This window comes from Dermacentor andersoni, chromosome 9, assembly GCF_023375885.2.
Source record: "Dermacentor andersoni chromosome 9, qqDerAnde1_hic_scaffold, whole genome shotgun sequence".
In the NCBI taxonomy this organism is placed as follows: domain Eukaryota; kingdom Metazoa; phylum Arthropoda; class Arachnida; order Ixodida; family Ixodidae; genus Dermacentor; species Dermacentor andersoni.
Genome location: NC_092822.1, coordinates 63,395,579 through 63,421,568, shown reverse-complemented (window position 1 = coordinate 63,421,568; position 25,990 = coordinate 63,395,579). Strand labels below are relative to the sequence as shown.

The following is a 25,990-nucleotide window of genomic DNA, read 5'->3' as shown; positions in this document are numbered from 1 at the left end:
TTCTCGAGAGCGTCACTGTATAGAGCATTGAACGCGTTGAGGGATCGCTTGGCGAGGGTCAGCATTTTCGACGTGTAAACCTTGTCAACCGAACCGTCTTGTTCGAGTTTCCACTTGGCCAGCGGCAGGGTCTCCTCGAGAGTCAGCATGCACTTGTGGTGCCAGTAGCTTCGCTCATAGGCTGCAAGGCCCATGTCCTCCAGCATGCAGGTGGTGAGGTAACGCGAGGCGTACGGCGACAGCAACCACACCGCGTACGCTCCGAGGAAGAGCTTGAAGTTCTCGGTGAAATTGTCGTGGCTGAAGTGGGTTGCGTTCAGCTGAGCGAATAGCTCGGGCTGCAGGTTCACAATCTTGTCTTCGGGCCACAACTGCGAATTGTCCGCAAGATGACCGTTGAGGGCACGACGAAGCTCGGCGTCACCGAGTTCAAGGAAGGCTGGAGTGGCAGGCGGGTCCCAGAAGCGGAACACCAGTTGGGCGATATCAGTGTGCGCCACCGTTACGGCCTCGATCATCCGCGAGTACGACTGCCCGGTGCCACCCAGGATTTCAGCACAACGTCGGAGATAATCGCGGTGTTTGTCATAATCTCTGAGCCGCTCGAAGTTCCCGATCCAGTCGAGGCACCGTTCGTCTAAGGTCGTGTAAATGGTGTTCTGGTTCGGGCGTGATGGATGACGACCCACGAAAAAGGCCCAGAATATGTGTATACCGAAGTGTAACGACGACTTGACGAGCGTGCCGAGGAGCTCAGGTCTCGAGGCTGGGGACTTGTGCGGCCAGGGAAGACCGACGTCGAGCAAAAACTTCGGAATAGTCCACGAGCTCTGCCTGCCGCCCTGCGGTCCCAAAATAAACGAAATCAAATCGCACCTTCTTGCCTTTTGTGCATGCCTACGTACACGCCATTTTTTTTAGTTCTACTCTATATCCTTGAAAAAATCACCTGTGGATTACGCACTTCAGATGTCGCAGTGTACAGGTGGCTAAAGATGCTATCTGATAATTAACCAATGAATAATTTAGTTAGAACACATGCTCAAGTCGCGAAATCGAAGGCGAACGTGTAGTGAAGTCATGTTTAAGAAATTGTAAGACTAGCACTACTTGGTTATATTTTGGTTATAGATGTTGCGGGCTCTTAACAGTGGCCTAGCAGGAGTGGATACAAAAAGATCAATAACAACAACAAAAAATGTTGCAGTACCAATCTCACTATGCCTGTCGACGGTAACGTATTTAGCATTTAATAAATGTAGACACACAAGGTACTGCCAACGTCGCAACGAGTTTCCAGGGTGTTCAAACTTAAGCTTGATGGTTTTCTTAATATTAGGCACTGGGAGGGACGCGAAGACCACCTGTGCAAATAACTTATGTGGCGAGGGGGACACAAAGTGTGATGATAATTATCGCTTGCACACGCCCAATTAAATAATGAATAATTCAGTTTTTGTTGACTGCAGTAAGTAGGCATGGTTGTATTGTCGTGTTCCTACACAGTGTCGTATTCCTACACAGTGTCAGTTGGAAGAATTCTTCTATCGTGTCAGTGCTCCGTGATATCCGACTCCAAATTTTAATTGTCGTTCGCATGATTACGCATGCAAGAGAGGGACGATCGGCTCATAGGTCTTCCCTGATGTGACGCGGATGTTGCGTGCGGCGTTTAGTCTGACAACAGGGCAGAGGCACAGGAAAAGATGATAACTGTTCCGCTTCCCCACTGAAACATGAGTCCGGCGGTGGTTCACGCCTCATGCATAACTCGTGTCGAAGGTCGCAAAGCGTTTTGTCGCTACATTGATTCAATGCTAACGCATTACCTCTGATAGTGATCATGAGATTGGTTGTGCCGCAAGCTTTATTTTTTTCTTTTTTTTGTGACAGTATCCTCATACATAGAGTTATCTTTTTTTTACGCGCATATTTTATGGGCACTGGCGTCACGGATAAAGTTTTCAGCCCAGTGATCGCATAGAGCCGTGTTTTTCTGGGTTCCGAAAAGTCATTGCACCTCTTTCGGAAGATTTGCCTAAAATAAATTGGTTTTGTCTGTTTCGGCTCGGCGTGTTTCTAGTCTCGGAATTGATGCCTGAGGAACATCCTGAAGATGAACTGATTCCTTAAAAACCGGCTCCCCCCCCCCGTGAACTACACTGAGCCGGTCAGAATTTCGCACGAGCACGAGCTACTAAGAAGTCGAGTTGTTCTACAGGACTTCGCATGTCATAGTAATGGACACGCACTCTGCCACAGAGACGATGCTGGTGGAAGCGTTGGCCATAAGATTCAATACATACATCACGGAACACAGAGGCCAGAGGCAGAAAATACCATCCTTATTTTCCTCACTCACTTACAAGCTAGTGGTAGTTACTAATTTTACAAGCATGGAGAAATATTGTGGCACCACGGTTGGCTAACGAAAGACGAACGACAATGCAGTCGTGTTGAAAAGCCTTAACACGAAATTTCCAAATGCATAGGGATGGATAGGTGGGTTCTTGGTAATGCATTAGTATAAAAACTCGAGCGCGATAAACACACAGAACGTAGAGAAGCAACACACACCACATGCGCTTGGTGTGTGTTGCTTCTGTAGCTAACGGCACGAAAACGACAGCGACGCCCTCTCGCTTACCCGGCTGAAACACTTGATCAGCAGCGCCGTTGCCTTGTCTCGGGCCCTGTGCGAGTGCTTGGGGAGGGAACGCAATAGGTGGCGCTTGACGACGTGACTGTCGAAAATGGCTTTGTACTTGCTCAGCGGCGGGCTGCGACGTCGCGAATTGGCGTCCCAGTTGCTGCAGACGTGGCTGCGGAAGTGGATGGCGGCCATATTGTCTCTGAAGATATTCTTGTTCAACTGAATTTGGTTCGACTAAGCAATCTCGTTCAATGGAATGACATCACATGCATGCCAGGCCTGACATGACAAAGATGACATGCATTCATTCTTTGCGTGCGTGACACCACATGAACGCCATGGCATGTCATGACGCAACACAGAAACGACATGTCATGACATGTCGTTCCATAGCATGTGTATCGTGACGTGAGTTGAATCGCATGGTTGACGTGGCATGCACCATATGAGATGAATGACAAGACATGTCATGGATGACGTGGCATGCCTTGCTTCTGTCATAATACGGAGGCTAAGGTAACTTGCAATCGCTTATTTACACAAACACGTTCGCCCATTAGCTAACTGAAAAACCCCGACCATTGTTGGATAGCCAGCTGCCTGAAAATCGGGTACATTTACATCGATTCCCACACTACGCCAGATCTGCATATTTCTTTCGTTGTTGTTGCTTAGTACAGAAATTTCGTGCATAGTTCATATATTGTGCAATATCATAGCCAAAGCGCGTTACTACTATTATTTGCATATGCGCAATGGATAGCAGCAAGCAATTATACGCTATAAGACGAACGTATGGTGACGACAATGGGGAGTTTCTTGCATAAGTAGTATTAAAGGGAGTGTATGAAAGCAGATAAATCATCAAAGATTGCCTTCGCCTTCATACTGAACATCCCTTCCCGGTCACGCGTGACACCCACGTACTCGTGGTAAATGAGAAGAAAGGGGGTTAGCAGAGGGGCCAAATATTTATTAGTCATACCATAAGAAGCCAACAAACACTGACAACAAGGACAACATAGGGGTAATTACTTGTGCTTAATAAGTGAAATACAGAAACTCTAAATAATGAAAAATTAAAGTGGATGAAAAAACAACTTGCCGCAGGTGGGAACCGAAGCCACAACCTTCGCATTTGCAATTTATTTATAGTTTCTTTATTTAATTTATTAAGCACAAGTAATTGCCCCTATGTTGTGCATGGTGTCAGTGTTTGTTGGCTTCTTATGATATGACTAATAAAAATCGGGCCCCTCTGCTAACCCCCTTTCTTCTCGTTTATTACATAACGAGGGTCTTGAATCCGGCTGCATTGATGCCTTCAGGTAGCATATGTGGGTTTATTGACCAGTTTCCTTCACCCAAGAAGATCACGTTCTCCTGACGCCTGCGGCAAAAAGGACGTTCCGCGTCCACCGCCAAGGTCTGTGAGTGGTGGCGCTGGCTAACACTCCCAGGGTTCTACTAGCACACATAAATAGCCATCAAAGTGGATGGGGAAACAGCGTTGTGGTAGCTCAATTGGTAGAGCATCTCACGCGAAATGCGAAGGTCGCGGGTTCGGTTCCCACCTGCGGCAAGTTATTTTTTCATCCCCTTTAATTTTCCGTTAATGTATATTTTTTTTATTTCATTTATTAAGCACAAGTAATTGCCCCTACGTTGTCCTTGGTGTCAGTGTTTGTTGGCTTCTTAGGATACCACGTACTCGTGCGTGTCACGCGTGGCGCCTAAGTCACCCTGTGAAGCCGACGTCGTATATAGCCGCGATGACAACACAACAAACACACTGCTGGCGAACTCGACGAAGCAGGTGCACCAGCCAATCACGCTTGCTCATTTCCGTGGCCTCATGGTGGAAGAGAACATCTTGCACTAAATGATGTTTCTGAGGAACTATGTCAAGTAGCGTGTAGGCACAGAGGGAGAACTGCAGCGTGGTTGAGTGGGCGAACCGTGTAATTAACGTATTGGTTGCCACCACGTATAGGGCATACGCGGTGGCAACGTGTGCACAGGCACCATGTGCACAGTAAGGGATATGATGAATTCTGCAAGTGTGTTTCTCCACACGTCTCGTTCAACTTTCACAGGATGGCGGACGTCGCTCTAGCGGTATAAATAAAGCAGGCGAGCAGGTACCTCATCGCATGCCTGTCATCAACTCTTCCACAGCACCTTCTCGTTCTTTGCAAGTCTGCACCTAGGCTCAATGTTGCCTTGAGCGTAGGTGGGTCACGTGTTCGTCATCTCGATTTTGTGGAAAAGCCTACTTCTAGTATTTCGCATATCTGCTATTGTGGACGCCGACATAGTGCACTAAACACAAAACTAAGGATGAAAATATGAAAATCGGAAATATGTCGCTCACACCTTGACACAAGTCTATATTGGATCTGTACTGCAAGCTTGAGTAATATGTGTAAAGTGCTTTAGTTAAACGAGTTCGAAGCTGCGCCATTGCTTTCGATGTCAATATGACCGCATATAACGGCCGCCCTTCTTTCATTATTACTGTTTTTGCAATATTTTACATCATATGGGCCTTTCAAGTGGCCGCGCAGGTGCTTTCCAAGTATTATGCTAGACGTGAAATAGATGATGTCTTCATTTGTGACGTTCCTGTAAAGAGTTAGTGGATGAAGTACACCTTCTGTGAACTTTACGGACCCACCCTAATACACGTAACCAGGGAGTGCACCAAGCGCCCTCGGGCCAAATAGCAATGACACAATGGAGCAGTGGGAGGCGCAGCTCGGCCATTTGGACTTGGCAGGACAAAGGTACTTGCATAGTCAGGTCAGGCAGGCGGCCGAGGCTAATAGGGCACTGGACTGGGGTGCTACGGCCACCCGTTCTTGTAATCTATATGTATATATATAGCTAACCGAACAACTGAAAATTCCGAATCCCTGCTGCGCTTGAAAATTAATATTATGTTCGGGGTTTGTACAATCCAGCCATGATCTGGTTATGAGGTATGCCACAGCGAATTAACTACCGGGTGTTCTTCAGCTTGTACCCAATGCGCTCTACACGGGCGTCTCTGCGTTACGTTCGGCGACAAAGGCGAACAGCCGCGCCACCCAAACTCACCGGTAGAAGTCGTCGCACGGGTGCACGCTGTGGTCCCGCGAGCGTCGCAGGTCTTCGTCCAGCGTGAAGTGGTCCCGCCGCCACGGATCGAGCCGCGTCAGCAGCAGCGCCGGCGTGGCTAGCAGCGTGGTCGTCGCGACGAGGACGGCGAGCAGCACGAAGCAGGAGTAGCGCGCGCAGGACGCCTCGCAGGACGTGTCCTTGGGGGCAGGACTGCGGCGCTGGAGCGATGGCGGCGGCTGGACGGGCGCAGGACGGCGCCGAGGACACGGCGGCAGCTGCACGGGGCTCTGGCCGCGTCGCATGCCGTTGTCCCTGAATCGAACGGCGTCTGCGACAACGCTGCTCGAAGTGATCCCGCGGTTGAGGTCGCCGGTAGGGAATTCCGCGTGTTCTGAGGGTTTGAGTAGCAGGAACTTGAGAGTGGGCTTCCGACGAGACCGCTACGGCCAGTTGTCTTCTTCTTCTTCTTGTTCTTCTTCTACTCGTGCACTCTTGCACGTGCGCCGGTGGGCCAACCGCCCAAGAGGCCCAAATTTTATTTTGGTTTGTTTCAGGTTTGTGCCTGGTCGTTATGGCTACAACCGCCGTGGGGGATTGGCCATGAATCGTGCTGTAGTAAGGAAAAAAAAAAGAAGAAAAGTGAATTTGGTAAATTAAGAAAGTATAATAAATGGATGGTAATTGCTGGTACATCTTATTTTAGGGATATATCAAAGAAGAGGCGCTTGACATACTGTTCATATCCGCGGCGAGAAAACGAAAAGACACTGAGGGAATTAACTTAAAGCTGAGAAAAGAAAAGAGAGCTTACGTTTTTTCCGGTTTACTGTTCCCTCTGGGTGGCGTGTTTTAAATTTAGTAAGTTGAAGGATAAGCTCAACTATGCGTGCATGATACTGATGAGAAAGACATTTATTGAGAAAATAAAATATGAAGCGCAATTTTATTGTCGGGATGAATTCTGTGTGATACCAGTTGTGATGAAATTAGAAAATATGCCAATACGAGATGTTATCAGCTGGCACTTGGTACGCTGGCAGGTACCTCTTCCAGCAGTGGCCAAAAAGAAGCTAACGATGATGATGAGGATGATGTTGATGTTGAGGATGACAATTTTAAATTAGAGTTCCAAGGAATCCAAAAGTCAGCCTGGGATTTTTTTTGCAACTCTTACTGCGTCAATGCGTCCGAAGCACGAGAATATGCGTTGGATTTAGTGACGTCTTGCTGGCGTATTGGGACGATGGTTTCACCACAAAATTGTAGTCATTTATGTTAAATAATGGACCTCTGCTACAACCCTTGAAAGGGCTCTTGGGTCCTGCCTGTATAAAAATAATACGTGATTACATGTATCAGAAACAATAAAATTTGACTGTTTGATTGACTCATTCAATATAAGGGAATTTTCGCCTTCAATCTCAGCACTCATGGTAGACTTTTTTCTGACATATGAAGCAACATAAAGTTTTTAAGATACCGCCCATGGCTAGAGAGATTTCGTGTTGCGTTTTTATGTCTTGTTAAAATGTTACGACAAGATAATTTTTCGCTCAATGAAAAACTTCAGGTCAAGTGTATGCTGGCAAGAAAAAGACATCAGTAACGCCAGGTTGCGGGGCAGTATGAATAAAATAATGTGGGCCTGAGTGCCTCATCACGATCACCATTTATGTATTGTAATAAAGTTATTTCAGCAGAGTAGAGCTGGTGGTCGTTGCCGTCGCAGTGCCGTTGTCAACACGCAGACTCGCGTCATGCACTCCATCCGTGACCTGATTATTATAATTATCGTTATCATTTAACTCAGAGACGTTGCGGCATATTGTAATACGTTACAGAATCTCATACGAGGCCACATATCCCTATGTCTGCAATATATTTCACATGCACGATCCACTCCCAAAGTGCGCGGGATCTCGATAATCTTTCTTTCGCAGCCCGTTTTGAAGAAGCAGGCTCTGACTCACAAGCGGCCGGTCACGTGAATTCTGGTGAAAAAATTTATTTGTTTTATAACGCAAGAGAGTAGCTACAGAAACGATCTCACGCTATACGTGTATGTACATGCGGATTAGAAAAACAATATTAGGTTTTGAACTAAAACTTGGAGCCGCTAGATAAGTATATGAGAGTTATCTAACCTATCATTTCAGCTAGTTCTGCCGAACACCAAACAAACTCTCTCTCGAAGACATGCAGCTGTCATTCTCCGAGCGAATAGGAACAATGGTTGTGGATAAGTGAGGCAATAGATGATAACTTCGTTTAAAAGAGCTTTCAGCCTGCGTGTGCTTGCACTGTATAACTTATAACGCACGTTGCGCGTTTGCGCAATAGTTAGCAAACACTTGCTTTCCCATCGCCATAATGTTTTAAAGCTATTACATATTTAACATTTCAATGACGTTGTTTCCGGAACGTATGCCGCGAACTTATATACAAGCGGTAACTATGATTTTGTAAACATTTAATATTGGCAGTGTCGGCCTTTTACGCTTTGTAGTGTTTTTTTTTCAAAGGACTATTGCTGTTGTCGTCATGTTGACGCTCGTAGCAAGATTCGCCTACGGGTCAATCTAAACCTCTCTAATGGGACTTGTAAGGTGGTGTGCAGGCATTATTTCCAGTCGATCTTCTTGAGCACATGCAACGAATGGTTGATTGAGTGGCCGAATTACAGACACCGCAGCTCAGGGTATTGAGGATGACGCGGTGTGCTGCAAGTATTGCAATGATGCGTTGCAAGTATCTGATTGGTGAACCAAATTGATTGCGAATAATATTACTGGGCGAAATTAAGGTAATTACAATGATTTTAACTAGACTTATGCAATCTTAACTATACCCTTAACTAAACACGTAGCGCCACCAGATGGCGCTACGTGTTTAGAAATAATCGCGAGAGGAGAGCCCGGTTGCCACATGACGCGTTTCTGAGCGCTCGCACGCGCCGGTGCGTCGTGGATTTCAGAGGCCATGCGCAGGCTTCGAGGCGGCACCGCTAGATGTCGCCGAGTGTTCCTAAGCAAGTGCGAAATAGCAGTCTCGCTGCAGCAACGCCTCATAACTCGTTTCGACGGTGCCAATGCGTTTTGATCGCACAATAAATTCAATGCTTCACGCATTACCGTCGACAGTCATCGGGAGAAGGGTTCTGCCGATTCTTCTTTTTTTCATTTTCCACTCCCTCAAGGCACGGTTGAAGTGCGACATACTGCATCTAGTGAGACATACCTAGTGAGACATACCTACTTCTCTGCCGTCTCGCTGCTGTGCGATGCCGGGCAGTATGGGCATGATGCTGTGTGAACCAAGCGCTACACTTTTTGTCTATTGGCAGGTCCTTCGGCCACGGCATCGGACCCCTGACACTCGCTTGTTCCCAATACGCATTCCGTTCCTTGCATTACTTACACACACGGCGCAGTTGGCAATGCCATAGCGTGCATTCGCGATCTGTGTCGATACTTCAAAAAACAATTTCCGCTTTTGCCGGTGCACATGCCTAAAGCCTAATTTTCAGGACTCGTTACAACTTTCCAAAGCTGTCTTCTGTCGGATTTCACACCAGGAGCAAGACCTCTTTTTACACTTCTCGTACCTAGAAAAACCAAACTACGCCTTGCGATCTCTAGAATTACGAGAAAGACTATTCATTATGCAGTGGCCTATACTAGAGTTCACGTACGCTTAAGCTGAGGGATCTCTGTCCGGCTCCAAACCCACAGGTGTTGTGATGCCGACCTTAATAGCAAGAATTAAGTTCAATGTGTTCCATTTGATGAAGTCAATCGCAACAGCAGATCTTGCCGCTCTACGTGGTACTCGTAATTACATCGCGTAAGCACAAAGACGGAAGTGGACAGTTTTTACAGCGTAAACTGTTATGGGCTTATTCCAACAGCCGTTTCGATTGGTCATGTTGTTTGCCGCCGCTGCCGCCACCGCCGGTGTCCATCGTCAGCGATCACCAGCAATCGGAAAAAAGACCGGTCCTTTCCGCCATTGAACACCGTGCCCTCGCCAGCGCTCGCTGGGTGCTGCTGAGACATGCCTTATAATGTCGTCCTTGAGCTCGAGGAGTCGCGCGATGTGAGATGCGCTCCGCGTCACTGGTTAGGGGTGGCTTTTACGAATGCCTTCGAATTCCTTAGTGAAACATCAGGCGCACCAAGCTGCGACTCGCGTAACTGTGCTGAGACAATGAAACATGCGTTTAAAAGCGATAGCCTTTTTTGCAGCTTTATCGCGACGACGCCTGCCCCTCCTGCGGGCAGACCTCCACTCTAGCGCACATGCTGTGGGAGTGCGGGTCGACATACCCCAAGTTCACCAAGGAGGAGTGGGACTCGCTTCTGCGTAGCCCCGCTCTAGAAAAGCAAATCCTGGCTGTCCGGCGTGCCCGCGACCGGGCCGGTGGGCTAGACCTGCCGGTCCCGACGTGGGACTAGCCAGGTGCGCGACGAGTTCGCGTCCTCGCCGGACCTGCAATAAAAGTTTCTTCACTCACTCACTCTTTGCAGATGGTTTTGGAGTTTGTCAGTTATTGACCGTTCACTGCCAACTCCGGACACTGGATGTCGACATATATATATATATATATATATATATATATATATATACATGTGTGTGTTCTACTAGGCGCCGCAAGAAAGTCGCCGCAAGGTTGTCCATAAACACCTTGTATGGGGATTAAGTACGCCTACCTTATTTCTGCATAACTTGCTTGCATATAACTGGAACATATAGTGACGGCTCTAAAGCACGCCCATCTGCTGATGGAATGGTGAATAATATTTAAGGGATGTTTTATTTCATTTGTTTTCTTTGAATTTCCCACTCGGTAGGTGTCACTGGATTATTGCCCGTTCGTGACGAATCCTCCAGAACGGGCATCTCCTGCTACAATTGCTACATAAAGCTTATCACACCGCACCATACCCAGCCAAACCAGTATTTACATAGCATCAAATAATAATGTACGTCTTGGTTCACATTGATTGTAACACGTGCATTGTGCATTGGATCTGTATGCAAAATAAACTGGGCCGGATTGAAAAGAAGTAAGGCACGGACTTTTAGTAAAAACTATTGTGGAAAACAAGCGTGTACCTGTATATATATACATATATATATATATATATATATATATATATATATATATATATATATATATGTGTGTGTGTGTGTGTGTGTGTGTGTGTGTGTGTGTGTGTGTGTGTGTGTGTGTGTGTGTGTGTGTGTGTGTGTGTGTGTGTGTGTGTGTGTGTGTGTGTGTGTGTGTGTGTGTGTGTGTGTGTGTGTGTGTGTGTGTGTGAAGAAACTTTATTGCAGGTTGTGGGGATGCGCGACTCTCGCGCGTCCCCTGATGTTTTTCCCGCATAGCGCATCCCCTGATATGCTGTTTTCCCGCACGGCTCGCGTGGCCTGGCGGTCGGAGTGGTACAAGCGCGGTGCGAGAGATGGCGCGACTGTCGCGCTGCTGCGGGGTTACTTGGGCGCCGAAAGGGAAGGCGCTTGGTCTCTTTGGGTTCGGGAAGCGAGCGCGACGGACGTGCCGCGCCGACCATGCTTCTGCGAGACCGTCTCGCGTGGCCGCCTTGGACACCGTTGGCGTGGCTGTACACGCGAACGACCAGGCGTTGGGATCCAGCATGGGGCGAACGTATTCGCTCGCAATGCGGTCGCGGTAAGTCGGTCTTCTAGATTTGTCGCGCGCCCATCGGCATGTTTTGGGGATAGCAACTCGGCTAGCTGGCATTGATCTATGAAAGGTGCAATAAATGCCCTTGTGACTGTTTGCACTACTGTGTTGTCGTTCCTTTGTCCCAAGAGTACGGAGTAGAACCCCCGTATCTCCCACATCTGGCTGCCCAACGTGGACCTCTTGGGGCATCGGACGATAGAGTTAAACAGTTTTGCTTCGTTCGAGAGCTTTGTTTGAACCGAAGCGTAGGCCTAGCGTGGATTTTGATCGCTAGCGTCGGCGGCGTGCTTTCTTGAGAGAGGCGACGGTGGCTGTAGTGTGTTTGGACTTGTCAACATGCTAAGCCTTTTCGCAAGTGTTTTTTTTTAATGACATTCGTCAGTACGAGAGCCACGTGGTCTGCATCCTGGGAGAGCGAGGCTGAGCGCCCGCGGAGCAGTGGCAAGCCTGAAGCGAGTGAGTACGGAAGCCTCGTGGGTGGTCCGAATTTCTTATGTAAATAGCTTCTTCTATCTCTTTGACTCGGATGAAGTCGCGGCTCTGGGAGCCGGGTGGCCGCGGGCCACGGGTGCCACGACGGGCTGACTGGTATTGCGGCCTGGCACCGGGCGCTCCGACACCGTCTGGGACGGTGGGCGCCGTCAACTCGGATGCTGTGTGCACCGAGCGGAGTAGGACCACCTCACAGAGCTAACGTCTCCTCGCGGCTGCCTGTTTTGCGCCCATTTTGGGTGTTGTTTTTGGATGCCGGTTGTTGTCAGGGTAGCGACGATTTAGGCCTAAGGCTTTACGAAGCTGCCTGTCGCACGTGGAGGGACACAACCTGGTGGACCGTGGCGTTGAGGCGTTGCAATTTGCTTACCTCATTCTATTTAGCCTCGCACGAATTGAAATTACTCGTTCGGCTCAAGGAAGCGAGCTTCGTTCACGTGAACTTAGCATCTGAGTAGCTGCCCGATCTTTTGCTAGCCGAGTTGAACATCGTACCACGTGGGCGATGCGCATGCAGAATTCCTCTCCCTTGCACTACTTTAGTGTTTGCCGAGTGTGTTGAGTTTACGCAGCGTGATTGGAGTCACCCCTGGTTTGCCGTCACCTGCACATCGTCTGCGCTGCTGCCCCGGACTACGATCGAGTCACCCCGGGCGATGGTGATGCTGTGGCCAGTTCGGCGCAGCGACTTCGGCGGCCTCCTGCATCCAGCTCACAACCCTCGGCGGCGGACAAAGCAGCCAGCGGTCACCGACAGCTACGGCGGCTCTTGCCAGCTGGGCGCGTCGGCGCGAGCGACGCTTGCTCGTACTGACTACTGCGTCGTCGTCTCCGGAGTTCTGGCCTGGGATCGTGCCGTCGACTCGCAAAGCTGCTGCGGTGACCGGCGGACGCCAGCGGTGTACCCCAAGGACAGTCGGCTCGCATGTTACGGACAGCGTGTGGACATTTCCCCGGCGCGGCCACTGTTGCATGTACCACCTTGTTCGCGAAGCACGGGTTAATGTTAGACCGTGTGACATGTTTCGCCGGAATAAGACGTGATTTAAGGTTGGGGGGATGTGGGGATGCGCGACTCTCGCGCGTCCCCTGATGTTTTTCCCGCATAGCGCATCCCCTGATATGCTGTTTTCCCGCACGGCTCGCGTGGCCTGGCGGTCGGAGTGGTACAAGCGAGGTGCGAGAGATGGCGCGACTGTCGCGCTGCTGCGGGGTTACTTGGGCGCCGAAAGGGAAGGCGCTTGGTCTCTTTGGGTTCCGACCATGCTTCTGCGAGACCGTCTCGCGTGGCCGCCTTGGACACCGTTGGCGTGACTGTACACGCGAACGACCAGGCGTTGGGATCCAGCATGGGGCGAACGTATTCGCTCGCAATGCGGTCGCGGTAAGTCGGACTTCTAGATTTGTCGCGCGCCCATCGGCATGTTTTGGGGATAGCAACTCGGCTAGCTGGCATTGATCTATGAAAGGTGCAATAAATGCCCTTGTGACTGTTTGCTCTACTGTGTTGTCGTTCCTTTGTCCCAAGAGTACGGAGGAGAACCCCGTATCTCCCACAAGGTCCGGCGAGGACGCGAACTCGTCGCGCACCCGGCTATTCCCACGTCGGGACCGGGAAGTCTAGCCCACCACGGGCACGCCGGACAGTCAGAATTTGCTTTTCTAGAGCGGCGCTACGCAGAAGCGAGTCCTACTTCTCCTTGATGAACTTGGGGTATGTGGACCCGCACTCCCACAGCATGTGCGCTAGAGTGGAGGTTTGCCCGCAGGAGGAGCAGGCGCCGTCGCGATACACGTCCGGGTAAGCCTCGTGGAGAACGGACAGACACGGATACGTGCTGATCTGTAGAAGCCTAAGCGAAACGGCTTGCGCCCTATTCAATTTGGGGTGAGGGGGTGGAAAGACCCGTCTAGACATAAAGAAGAATTTAATAATCTCGTTGTGAGTAGCGGGAGCGTCCCTGTGGCCGTAGAGAGGAGGGTAGGCGGTGCTTCTTGCAGAGGAAGCGCGGTCGGTGAGGTCACGCGCAGCCTCGTGAGCAGACTCATTGAGGTTTGGGGGAGCACCCTCGACCGACCCTACGTGAGCAGAAAACCAGTGGATTGAATGATGCGTGAGAGCATATCGACTCGAGCTGCTAAGAAGACGAGCAGCTTGCTTGGCGATGCAACCCTTCTGAAAAGCCCCAACTGCCGTTTTGGAATCGCTAAATATCTAGGACCCACGACCGTCTAGCAGGGCGAGGGCGATGGCGGCTAGCTCGGCGACTCTGGGGTCTGAAGTACGAATGGAGGCGCTATTGGAAATCTTGCCGCTGGAGGCGGCCACAACGATGGCAAAGGTCTTCCCATCGCTGTAATCCACGACGTCGACGAAGCTTGCTCTAATGTCTCGTTGCATGATCTGCTTCAGGATGGCTCTGCTCTGGCCTTGCGTCTGCCCTCGTTATGGACGGGATGGACGTTTCGGGGCACAGGGGCCATTTTGAACTGGCGAATGCACCTAGAGATCGGGGTACTGCCCATCGGGAATCCCGCAGGGTGGTAACCCAGCTCTTCGAGGTTGTGTTTACCTGCCGCTGTGGTGCTCAGGCGAGTGAGTTGCGCGCATTCTTGGGCTTCGGAAATCTCCTCGGCAGTGTTATGCAGCCCCAGCTTGAGGGGATCCTCGGTATAGGTCCTGATGGGTAGCCAGAGAGCCTTCTTGACCACTTTGCGGATGAGAGCATTGAGCTTGTCTCGCTCCGCTCTAAGCCAGTTGTGCATAGAAATTGTGTACGTAAAGTGACATAGTACGAAGGCATTCATAAGCCTGAGCAGATTGTTTTCCTTCATTCCTCGGTGCCGGCTCGCTATTCTGCGAACGAGGCAGAAAGCGTTCTCCGTCTTTGCGATGATCTTGCGGCGAGCCCAGCCGTTCCCGCCGTTGAATTCGACAAACATGCCCAGGACCCCAATAGCGTCGCCCCTTGGTATCACCCCCCCCCCCCCCCCCCCCCCCCCCCCCGTCACAAGTGCGAAGACTGATGCTGCTTTCGGAGACTGGCTTCCAATCTTTGGGTCTGCCTCCCTTCTCTTTTCTGTAAATGATGGCATGACATGATGTAAAATGACATGATGTGCTGAGGTATGTGGGATGATAACGTCAAACGCGACATTCTTCGGAGGGCATTAAACCGGCTAGATTGCCCATTATTTTCAGAGACGCAGAATCTTTGAGCATAGCGCCACGCGTCATAGGCATGAAGCGACGCGGGCATTAATTGCTTTTAAAGGAGACTGCTTCAATGTGCCCGGGTACAAGAGTGACGGTCAGTCAGACATGTTCCCACGAATAGTGACTTCTTTCCCCGTCTTTTATTTTCTCTCCTAATTCCTTAACCTCGCGCCTTCACCTGCATAGAGTAGCGAAACGGACTCGTGTATGTTTGAACTCCTTACCTTTCCCTCCTCTCATCCCTCTCCTTTTTGTAGCAAATTGTGTTTGTTGCCTACTAGTAAATGAGGCAGGAGGTGTCCAGAAGCACATTTATTGTCTTCTCAATGTTCTTTGAGAATCCCTATATCAGTACCTTTCGGCGAAGGCGATCACCCTTTACGTGATCGTTTTACCGCCCCTGAACCACGACACCGGTCGTTGGTCGTAAGTCCTTTCAAGTAACTTCGTCAGCTCTTTCGTAAACCAGTGATGCATGCATGTCCGGGAAGCAACTGAACCAAGAAAGTGGTTCAACTGGTTGAACCACTTTCGTGATGCTTGAATGTTTTGGCGACAAAAACCCCTCGCGAATCCGAGGGGTATTCTGTTGACTCTGCACACATCCTGACGACGTCCTGATAATCCATGCATACTTCTTTGTCTCCTCGAGCTGATAGCCTTTTTTTAAAATTGTACGTCTTGCGCCTCACTGCATAATATTGGAATATATGCGTACGGTCCTTCGTGAAGAAGCTGCAGAAGTTGTTTGTGAGCAGATACTTGTAGGGCCAATTTTGCTTCGTGTAGGACGCCTTCCATAATAATAATAATAATAATAATAATAATAATAATAATAATAATAATAATAATAATAATAATAATAATAATAATAATAATAATAATAATAATAATAATAATAAGCCAAATTTATCTCCACTGCAGGACTAAGGGCTCTCCCTGCGATCTCCAATTACCCCTGTCCTGCGCCAACCGATTCCAACTAGCACTCGCAAATTTCCTTATTTCGTCGCAGCACCTAGTCTTCTGCCGTCCTCTACCGCACTTCCTTCTCTTGGTACACACTCTGTCACCCTAATGGTTCAACGGCTATCTAATCTGCGCATTACGTGACCGGCCTATAGCACCGTTTTTGTCTCTTATTGTCAGTTAGAATACTGTCTATACCCATTTGTTCTCTGATCCAAACCGCTCCATCTTGTCTCTTGATGTTATGCCTAGCACTCTTCGTTCCATCGCTCTTTGCGCGGTCCTTAACTTGTTCTCAAGCTTCTTTGTCAGTCTCTAAGTCTCTGATCCATATGTCAGCACTGGTAATATGCCTTCTATTTTGGATTTTCTAGTGGTGGTAGAGCGGAATGACGCTCTCCATGTGCTTAGATTTGGAAAGTTTTTCAGGCTCGGAGACGCCTTCGGCACGCAGGTGAGGCATGGCGGCGAATGAAGAGTGGAGAAAAAAAAATGTGTGAACGTGTCGCCCGAAATGCTGCAGCCGAAGGTGAAGGCGAAGAATCATACAATAGAAGAGGAGGAGCAAGACAATTAATCCTATGAATTAACACAAATCTTGACAGTCTAGAGAACGAAGGAACCTTGGGTGACTTCCTTGAGTGAGTGAGTGAATAAACTTTTATTTGGTCCAGCAAAGCGCGATAAAACGCGCACCCGGCTAATCCCACGACGGGACTGACAGATCTAGTCTGCCGGCGCGATCGCGGGCGCGCTGGACGGCCAGGATTTGATCCTCAAAGACAGGACTTCGCAGGAGCGCGTCCCACGCTTCCTTGGTGAACTTCCTTGGGTGACTTCCTTGGGTGAACTTCCTTGGATGACTTCCTTGGGTAACTTCCTTTTCTCGTCCTGCTGGTTCACCAAGCTACGCCCAAGATATTTGCTCGAGATCCCTCGCAATGAAGATTGTTTGCCATGACAACTTTACTGTGTATCGTTAATTGTCACTCAGGTTGTCAGCGCTGCTGTTGAGTTAACTCAGCCTAGCGAAGCATTACGTTGCGAGAGTTGCCCTCTGATACGTGAACGCTTGTTTCTTTCGAGAGATCGCCAGTAGGCTATTTTAAATGCATTTGGCAATCTCAGAGCGATTCGGGCACTTTCCGACGGCTATCTATGCATGCGTGTGTGTCTCGAGCAGTTTTTCCGCCAGCCTGGGCATGCAGCGCCAACGCGGGCCGCTGTAGATGCGGGACTGAGTAGATACCGCTGCTCGATCGAACTGTTTGCCGCCGATTTGGGGTCACTGCGTATGTGACAGTAGTTGTGTGCCGCTCTTAAAAGAACGTGTTTAACGCCAACTTGGAAAACTAGGTATGTGCCACAGCGTCGTGAATATGGTCCTGAATATGCCGCTTTATAATGACTGGAGAGATGCTGGAGCGGAAGCCAATCCACGTCACAAGGGTTTCTCAAGGACAGCACCCAGACGCTTCAGCAGGCATCGACTGAGTAACCGATCGATATCACCAGCGGACTTTCTCTTCCCCATTGTAGGGTAGCCAACCGGGCTCAGTCCTGGCTACCCTTCCTGTTATTCATTTTTCATTTGCTCTCTCTCTCTCTCTGCGCCTGCACCCATTTGTGGCGTAAGATGCGCTGGGTTACGTGCGGCTTTTCAATGAACGTACTTCACGCCAGCGCTTTAAACGAGCTGTGCCCATATGAATGCACTGGGAACCAACTCTTGTAAGCGTTCGCAGGCATCGGCGCGCAACGCTTGTCTCGGAGGCCACGCGCGGACTTCCCGGCAGCGCCACTAGATGGCGCAGCATCCCGAAGAGCCCCAGAGAGGAGCCCGTCTGCAGCATGACACGTTTCCTAACAGTACGCGAGCACGTGCGCGCCGTGAATTTTGAAGGCCACGTGCATGCTGCGTGGGGGCGGCGCTACGTGGCGCATAATGTCATCAGGAAAGCGCGAGAGAGCAGTGCCGCTGCAGTGCGTGCCTTATATGCAACTCTCTCTCGCCGGTGTCAATACGTTGTGTCGCTGTATTGATTCAATGCTTGACGCATTACCGTCGACAGTCATCGTGAGACGGACTCAGCCACTTTTTCTAAGCAATTGATTATTATCCATATCTACAGCACTACGAATAAACAGCACATGTGGCAATTCACGTCTTCCAGCAACATCTCACGTGTTCTATATAAACGGCAGTTTCACACCTCCGTTGCTCACAGAGCGGACAAACTACCATGTGTGCCTTGAAACGTGATGCAAAAGTGACCTCGATTGAGCAAGTGCACGAAACAAATATGTTCGAAGATCTGTGATGCCATGCTTCATAAGCCAAAGAGCAGGCGTTCCAGTAAAAGAATGCGGTGAATTATTGAACTTCGGAGGGAACTCCTGAAAACCCTTTCACAAGGAAAACATTAAATGTAGCATCAAAAGTGATTTCTCGAGCTTGTGAAAACCGTGATACTCATTCCCCGAAGTTAAGACGTAACAGAGGGTGAAGGAAGCTTTAGGACCGGAAAGAGCGTCCCACACATCTCAGACCCACAGAAGCTCTTTGTTGTAAAAATCATACAACGCCATGACTTTCACGGTCGGGGTGGTGTACGAAATTCCACTTGATCGCGACAGGCTGTATATCGGCCGGACAGGCCGTTGTATCAACGATAGTGCAAGGGAGCCTGAGCTATCTGTCAAGAATAAGATTCCTCCACAAGCGAGCGAGATTCTTTCCGTATCCGCATTGTTGCTAAAAGCAAAGATCCCATGGCACGGGAATTAACGGAAGCCCATCTCATCAACATAAACGTGACGTTTGTGTCAGCGGTACGTCTGTGGCATTACGTAGCACTGAACGACAGTTTCTGCACTGTATGATTGGATAGTGATGGGGGCAGACTTGCTTGCGTATTGTGCGCAAGCGTATAAACACACATGGCCCCCTTCGCCTATACACGCGTATATATGATCCTATCTGCTTTGAACAAACTACTTGCGAGTGGCGCTCTTTGCTGTCCTAAAGCTTTTTTCCGCCCTTGGTTGCGTCCTCGGGCAATAGATGAACCAAGCATCCCAGAAATAACTGTTGATAGCCTGATATGGCGTACACAGTTGCGCATTTCAACTCGCATGCCGCAACTTAGCCTATAACCAAGAGTATAAGAAGCGGTCACTGAGCCGCAGTTTTGCCATTTAACCGCTTTTGTCGGTAGATTTATCTGCTTCTTGGTCCATTGACCAACGCATTTTTTTTTGTTATGACAGGGGACTTCTTATTTAGCGACATCGCACAACAACGTACGACATTTTAGCTACTTCGTAGTCGGAAAACTTGTTTAAAGATATACAAGGCATGAGCTCTGTGATCATGATGAAACATCACGTGTCTGCATTCACGGAGGCCGCACTGTGGCCAGTTGAGTCGAAGCAAATAGGCTACACATTGTACTCAGAAAATTAACGTGCTTTTTTCATAATCTTTAAAAGGCATAAGAACGAGTCTTGACGAAGGCTTAAGTTACGCTATGGGTATCTTCGATTGGCTTACCTTCTCAAGCGTAGTAGTAATTTAAATTACACACACTTGCTGCAATAAGGCTTATGTTGCAATTGAGAACGCGGTAGGCGTATAATAGATATCACCTGAACCAAACTGATTATAAGTATGGGTAGTTTCTCATGGCTTTCATGCAAATCAGTGCTGAACAAATTTTTCAGGCAGATCAAAGGGCGTCAACTAGCATTGAACCTGTAGAAAGGTCACGTAATTGTAATTGCCGTGTTAACAACGTAGGCAAGGTCGCGTCGCAGCATGTTTGTTCACCAGCTCTGGAAACCGGAAAATGTTTGGGTATAACGTGAACCGACTGTGCGACTTTGTTCTAAGGAATTCCGGTCAGCCGCTTTCTTTTGAAACGTGGTGGATTCGTAACCTTAAAATGTGAAAGTAAACAACAAAAATTTTGCTACATCTTACTCGTAAGTTTTCTATTTATTTTTGACCTGCATAAGCACTAGTGGACGTGAAATGCCTTGGCAGACGCGTTACGCTTTTTTAGCTTATATGTTAATGTGTTCCTGAAAACTCGTACATTGTATGAAGTTACTTCGAGTCTTGACGACAATTTTAGCGACATTGGAGCATCACTTCGCAAAATTTTAGCGACTTCGTTGCATCACTTAAGCGACTCGCTCAAAAGAAAGTTAGCAACACTGCTTCGCTGAATGTCACCACAAAAACACATACTCGCTCCGTATGCCTACAACTGTAGAAGGATCGACATTTCGGCGACTTGGTACTGGTTGAACATCTTGAAGGGGCAGCGCAATAAGGCGAAGACAGAAGGAACACACACAGGGCGCGTGTGTGTTCCTGCCTTCTCTCTTCGCCTTATTGCGCTGCCCCTTCAAGATGCCTAAAACTGTAAAATATTCCCCATCTGTTAAGGAAAAGCATGTTTGCGTCGCAGTGCAACTTGTTCGTGGGAGTCATTGCAAATCCGCCTTGTTGAAATACTTGTGTTCACAAAGTTCAGCAGTGTGTGAAATAATCCCTTCATTATCCTACGTCTAAATCGGAACTGGTGAAGTGAAATAACGGCGCTGCATAGCTGTGGGAATGCACAAAGTAAAACCCGTTTTTGGTGGAGCCGCATAATGCGGCACGCCGGGACATGGACACGGGTACAGTGTCGCAACAGTTCCGTAAGAGGTACGCGGTCATTACAACTTTCTGATGGAGACTGCTCAAAAGCAATTGAAATCGAAACATTTCTTCGCAGGTTTTTGCCGCGCACACACTCACCACAAAGTTTTCGTCGTAGAACAGGATGAATCGCTCTAGGGTGACCATCTGCTTCAAGATATGGGTGCCGATCAAGGCCACAAGGACAGGCAACGGGTGGCGCGCATCGAACAGTGGTAGCGCCCTCAGGTAGCTGGGGCCCACGACTTCCCTAGCCACGAGGATGCGGTACAGTCCGTAGCTGGCGATCCCTGGCGCGTGAAGAGCGGTCTGCCTAGGGTGGCGCAACGACTTCTTGAGGATGCTCATGCCCGCGGTGCATATGCGTATGTACATGTCGAACAACCCCGCCGTGGTGTCGAAAGGTACATAGGCGTACGTCCGGTCCAGCATGTGCCACGTCAGAGTCATGTTCCGGGCGTTGACCACAACACCAGCCATAGCGTCTGCGATATAGTTCTCGAGAGCGTCACTGTATAGAGCGTTGAAGGCGTTGAGGGATCGCTTGGCGAGGTGCAGCATTTTCGACGTGTAAACCTTGTCAACCGAACCGTCTTGTTCGAGTTTCCACTTGGCCAGCGGCAGGGTCTCCTCGAGCGTCAGCATGCACTTGTGGTGCCAGTAGCTTCGCTCGTAGGCTGCAAGGCCCATGTCCTCCAGCATGCAGGTGGTGAGGTAACGCGAGGCGTACGGCGACAGCAACCACACCGCGTACGCGCCGAGGAAGAGCTTGAAGTTCTCGGTGAAATTGTCGTGGCTGAAGTGGGTTGCGTTCAGCTGAGCGAATAGCTCGGGCTGCAGGTTCACAATCTTGTCTTCCGGCCACAACTGCGAATCGTCCGCAAGATGACCGTTGAGCGCACGGCGAAGCTCGGCGTCACCGAGTTCAAGGAAGGCTGGAGTGGCTTGCGGGTCCCAGAAGCGGAACACCAGTTGGGCGATATCGGTGTGCGCCACCGTTACGGCCTCGATCATCCGCGAGTACGACTGCCCGGTACCGCCCAGGATTTCAGCGCAGCGTCTGAGATAATCGCGGTGCTTGGCATAATCTCTGAGCCGCTCGAAGTTCCCGATCCAGTCGATGCACCGTTCGTCTAAGGTCGTGTAAACGATATTCTGGTTCGGGCGTGAGGGATGACGACCCACGATAAAAGCCCAGAATATGTGTATGCCGAAGTGTAACGACGACTTGACGAGCGTGCCGAGGAGCTCGGGTCTCGAGGCTGGGGACTTGTGCGGCCAGGGAAGACCCACCTCTTGCAAGAATTTCGGAATAGTCCACGAGCTCTGCCTGCCGCCCTGCGGTCCCGAACAAAACGAAATCAAATCGCACCTTTTTGCCTTTTGTGCATGCCTACGTACACGCCATTTTTTTAGTTCTACTCTATATCCTTGAAAAATCACCTGTGGATTACGCCCTTCAGATGTCGCAGTGTACAGGCGGCTAAAGATGCTATCTGATAACTAACCGATGAATAATTTACTTAGAACACATGCTCAAGTCGCGAAATCGAAGGCGAACGTGTAGTGAAGTCATGTTTAAGAAATTGTAAGACTAGCACTACTTGGTTATATTTTGGTTATAGATGTTGCGGGCTCTTAACAGTGGCCTAGCAGGAGTGGATACAAAAAGATCAACAACAACAACAAAAAATGTTGCAGTACCAATCTCACGATGCCTGTCGACGGTAATGTATTTAGCATTTAATAAATGTTGACACACAAGGTTCTGCCAACGTCGCAACGAGTTTCCAGGGTGTTCAAACTTAAGCTTGATGGTTTTCTTAATATTAGGCACTGGGAGGCACGCGAAAGACCACCTGTGCAAATAATTTACGTGGCAAGGGGGACACAAAGTGTGATGATAATTATCGCTGGCACACGCCCAATTAACTATTGAATAATTTAGTTTTTGTTGACTGCAGTAAGTAGGCATGGTTGTATTGAAAAGTTAGAGGCAGTCGTGTTCCTACACAGTGTCAGTTGGAAGAATTCTTCTATCGTGTCTGTGCTCCGAGATATCAGACTCCAAATTTTAATTGTCGTTCGCATGATTACGCATGCAAGACAGGGACGATCGGCTCAAAGGTCTTCCCTGATGTGATGCGGCTGTTGCGTGCGGCGTTTATTCTGACAACAGGGCAGAGGCACAGGAAAAGATGATAACTGCTCCACTTCCCCACTGAAACATGAGTCCGGCGGTAGTTCACGCCTCATACATAACTCGTGTCGATGGCCGCAAAGCGTTTTGTCGCTACATTGATTCAATGCTAACGCATTACCTCTGATAGTCATCATGAGATTGGTTGTGCCGCAAGTTTTCTTTTTCTTTTTTTTGTGACGGTAACCTCTTCCATAGAGGTATCTATTCTTTCCTCGCGTATTTTATGGGCACTGGCGTCACGGATAAAGTTTTCAGCCCTGTAATCGCATAGAGCCGTGTTTTTCTGGGTTCCGAAAAGTCATTGCACCTCTTTCGGAAGATTTGCCTAAAATAAATTGGTTTTGTCTGTTTCGGCTCGGCGTGTTTCTAGTCTCGGAATTGATGCCTGAGGAACATCCTGAAGATGAACTGATTCCTTGAAACCCAGGCTTTTATCCCCCCCCCCACCCCCCCTTGAACTACACTGAGCCGGTCAGAATTTTTCACGAGCACGAGCTACTAAGAAGTCGAGTTGTTCTACAGGACTTTGTATGTCATAGTAATGGACACGCACTCTGCCACAGAGACGATGCTGGTGGAAGCGTTGGCCATAGGATTCAGTACACACATCATGGAACACAGAGGCCAGAGGCAGAAAATACCATCCTTATTTTCCTCACTCACTTACAAGCTAGTGGTAGTTACTAATTTTACAAGCATGGAGAAATATTGTGGCACCACGGTTGGCTACCGAAAGACGAACGACAAGGTCGTGTTGAAAGCCTTAACACGAAATTTCCAAATGCATAGGGATGGATAGGTGGGTTCTTGGTAATGCATTAGTATAAAAACTCGAGCGCTATAAACACACAGAACGTAGAGAAGCAACACACACCACACGCGCTTGGTGTGTGTTGCTTCTGTAGCTAACGGCACGAAAACGACAGCGACGCCCTCTCGCTTACCCGGCTGAAACACTTGATCAGCAGCGCCGTTGCCTTGTCTCGGGCCCTGTGCGAGTGCTTGGGGAGGGAACGCAATAGGTGGCGCTTGACCACGTGACTGTCGAAGATGGCTTTGTACTTGCTCAGCGGCGGGCTGCGACGTCGCGAATTGGCGTCCCAGTTGCTGCAGACGTGCCTGCGGAAGTGGATGGCGGCCATATTGTCTCTGAAGATATTCTTGTTCAACTGAATTTGGTTCGACTAAGCAATCTCGTTCAATGGAATGGCATGACATGCACGCCAGGCCTGACATGACAAGGATGACATGCATTCATTCCTTGCGTGCGTGACACCACATGAACGCCATGGCATGTCATGACGTAAGAGAAACGACATGTCATGACATGTCGTTCGATAGCATGTGTATCGTGACGTGAGTTGAATCGCATGGTTGACGTGGCATGCACCATATGAGATGAATGACAAGACATGTCATGGATGACGTGGCATGCCTTGCTTCTTTCATAATACGGAGGCTAAGGTAACTTGCAATCGCTTATTTACACAAACACGTTCGCCCATTAGCTAACTGAAAAACCCCTACCATTGTTGGATAGCCAGCTGCCTGCAAATCGGGTGCATTTACATCGATTCCCACACTACGTCAGATCTGCATATTTCTTTTGTTGTTGTTGCTTAGTACAGAAATTTCGTGCATAGTTCATATATTGTGCAATATCATAGCCAAAGCGCGTTACTACTATTATTTGCATAGGCGCAATGGATAGCAGCAAGCAATTATACGCTATAAAACAAACGTATGATGACGAGAATGGGGAGTTTCTTGCATAAGTAGCATTAAAGGGAGAGTGTGAAAGCAGATAAATCATCAAAGATTGCCTTCGTCTTCATACTGAACATCCCTTCCCGGCCACATGTGACACCCACGTATTCGTGGTAAATGAGAAGAAAGGGAGTTAGTAGAGGGGCCAGATATTTATTAGTCATACCATAAGAAGCCAACAAACACTGACAAGGACAACATAGGGGCAATTACTTGTGCTTAATAAATGAAATAAAGAAACTCTAAATAATGAAAACTTAAAGTGGATGAAAAAACAACTTGCCGCAGGTGGGAACCGAAGCCACAACCTTCGCATTTGCAATTAATTTATAGTTTCCTTATTTCATTTATTAAGCACAAGTAATTGCCCCTATGTTGTCCATGGTGTCAGTGTTTGTTGGCTTCTTATGATATGACTAATAAAAATCGGGCCTCTCTGCTAACCCCCTTTCTTCTCGTTTATTACATAACGAGGGTCTTGAATCCGGCTACATTGATGCCTTCAGGTAGCATATGTGGGTTTATTGACCAGTTTCCTTCACCGAAGAAGGTCGCGTTCTCCTGACGCCTGCGGCAAAAAGGACGTTCCGCGTCCACCGCCAAGGTCTGTGAGTGGTGGCGCTGGCTAACACTCCCAGGGTTCTACTAGGACACATAAATACCCATCAAAGTGGATGGGGAAACAGCGTTATGGTAGCTGAATTGGTACACTCTAAAAACTAAGGGAGTGCCGGGCACTCTCTTTGAGGGAGTAGCTGCTTGTCCCATATTTCACTCTCTTTTCGAGAGTAGATCGACCCTCTTTGAGAGAGAGTAGGTCAACTCCTCCTGACAGAGTTTTGTTACTCCACCGCAAGGGATTGCTAGTACTCTTCCGCAGAGTGATAATACTCTTCCCACAGGGAGTACTAGTACTCTTCCGCAGAGTGCTAATAATCTCCCCGCAGGGTTAATAGTACACCGCCAGACCGAGTACTTCTACTCCCCCAAACAGAGTGCTTGTACTCCTTCAGAACAGAGTGCTAGTACTCTTCCCAATACCCTCTTAGCCAAGTCCTGGTCACGCATGCAGGCAGGAAATCAGATCAAATTAGGGCCGCTGATATACTGTTCTCTAGGCGGCTCCTCAGAGACACTGGCCCGATTCCAAGCGGCCTTCAGAATAG

At 48.9% G+C, this 25,990-nt stretch overlaps 1 protein-coding gene across 1 annotated transcript; it reads right to left on the bottom strand.

Annotated features, from left to right (window-relative positions):
* Positions 1-12: 12 nt before the first annotated feature.
* On the bottom strand, positions 13-24,212 carry LOC129384181 (uncharacterized). Its single transcript, XM_072284545.1, has 6 exons — positions 24,002-24,212; positions 20,950-22,192; positions 5,753-6,146; positions 2,648-2,822; positions 95-842; positions 13-47 (listed from the first exon to the last, which is right to left on the bottom strand). The coding sequence occupies exons 1-6, from the start codon at positions 24,197-24,199 to the stop codon at positions 13-15; spliced, it is 2,793 nt and encodes a 930-aa protein (XP_072140646.1). The 5' UTR covers positions 24,200-24,212.
* Positions 24,213-25,990: the final 1,778 nt, after the last annotated feature.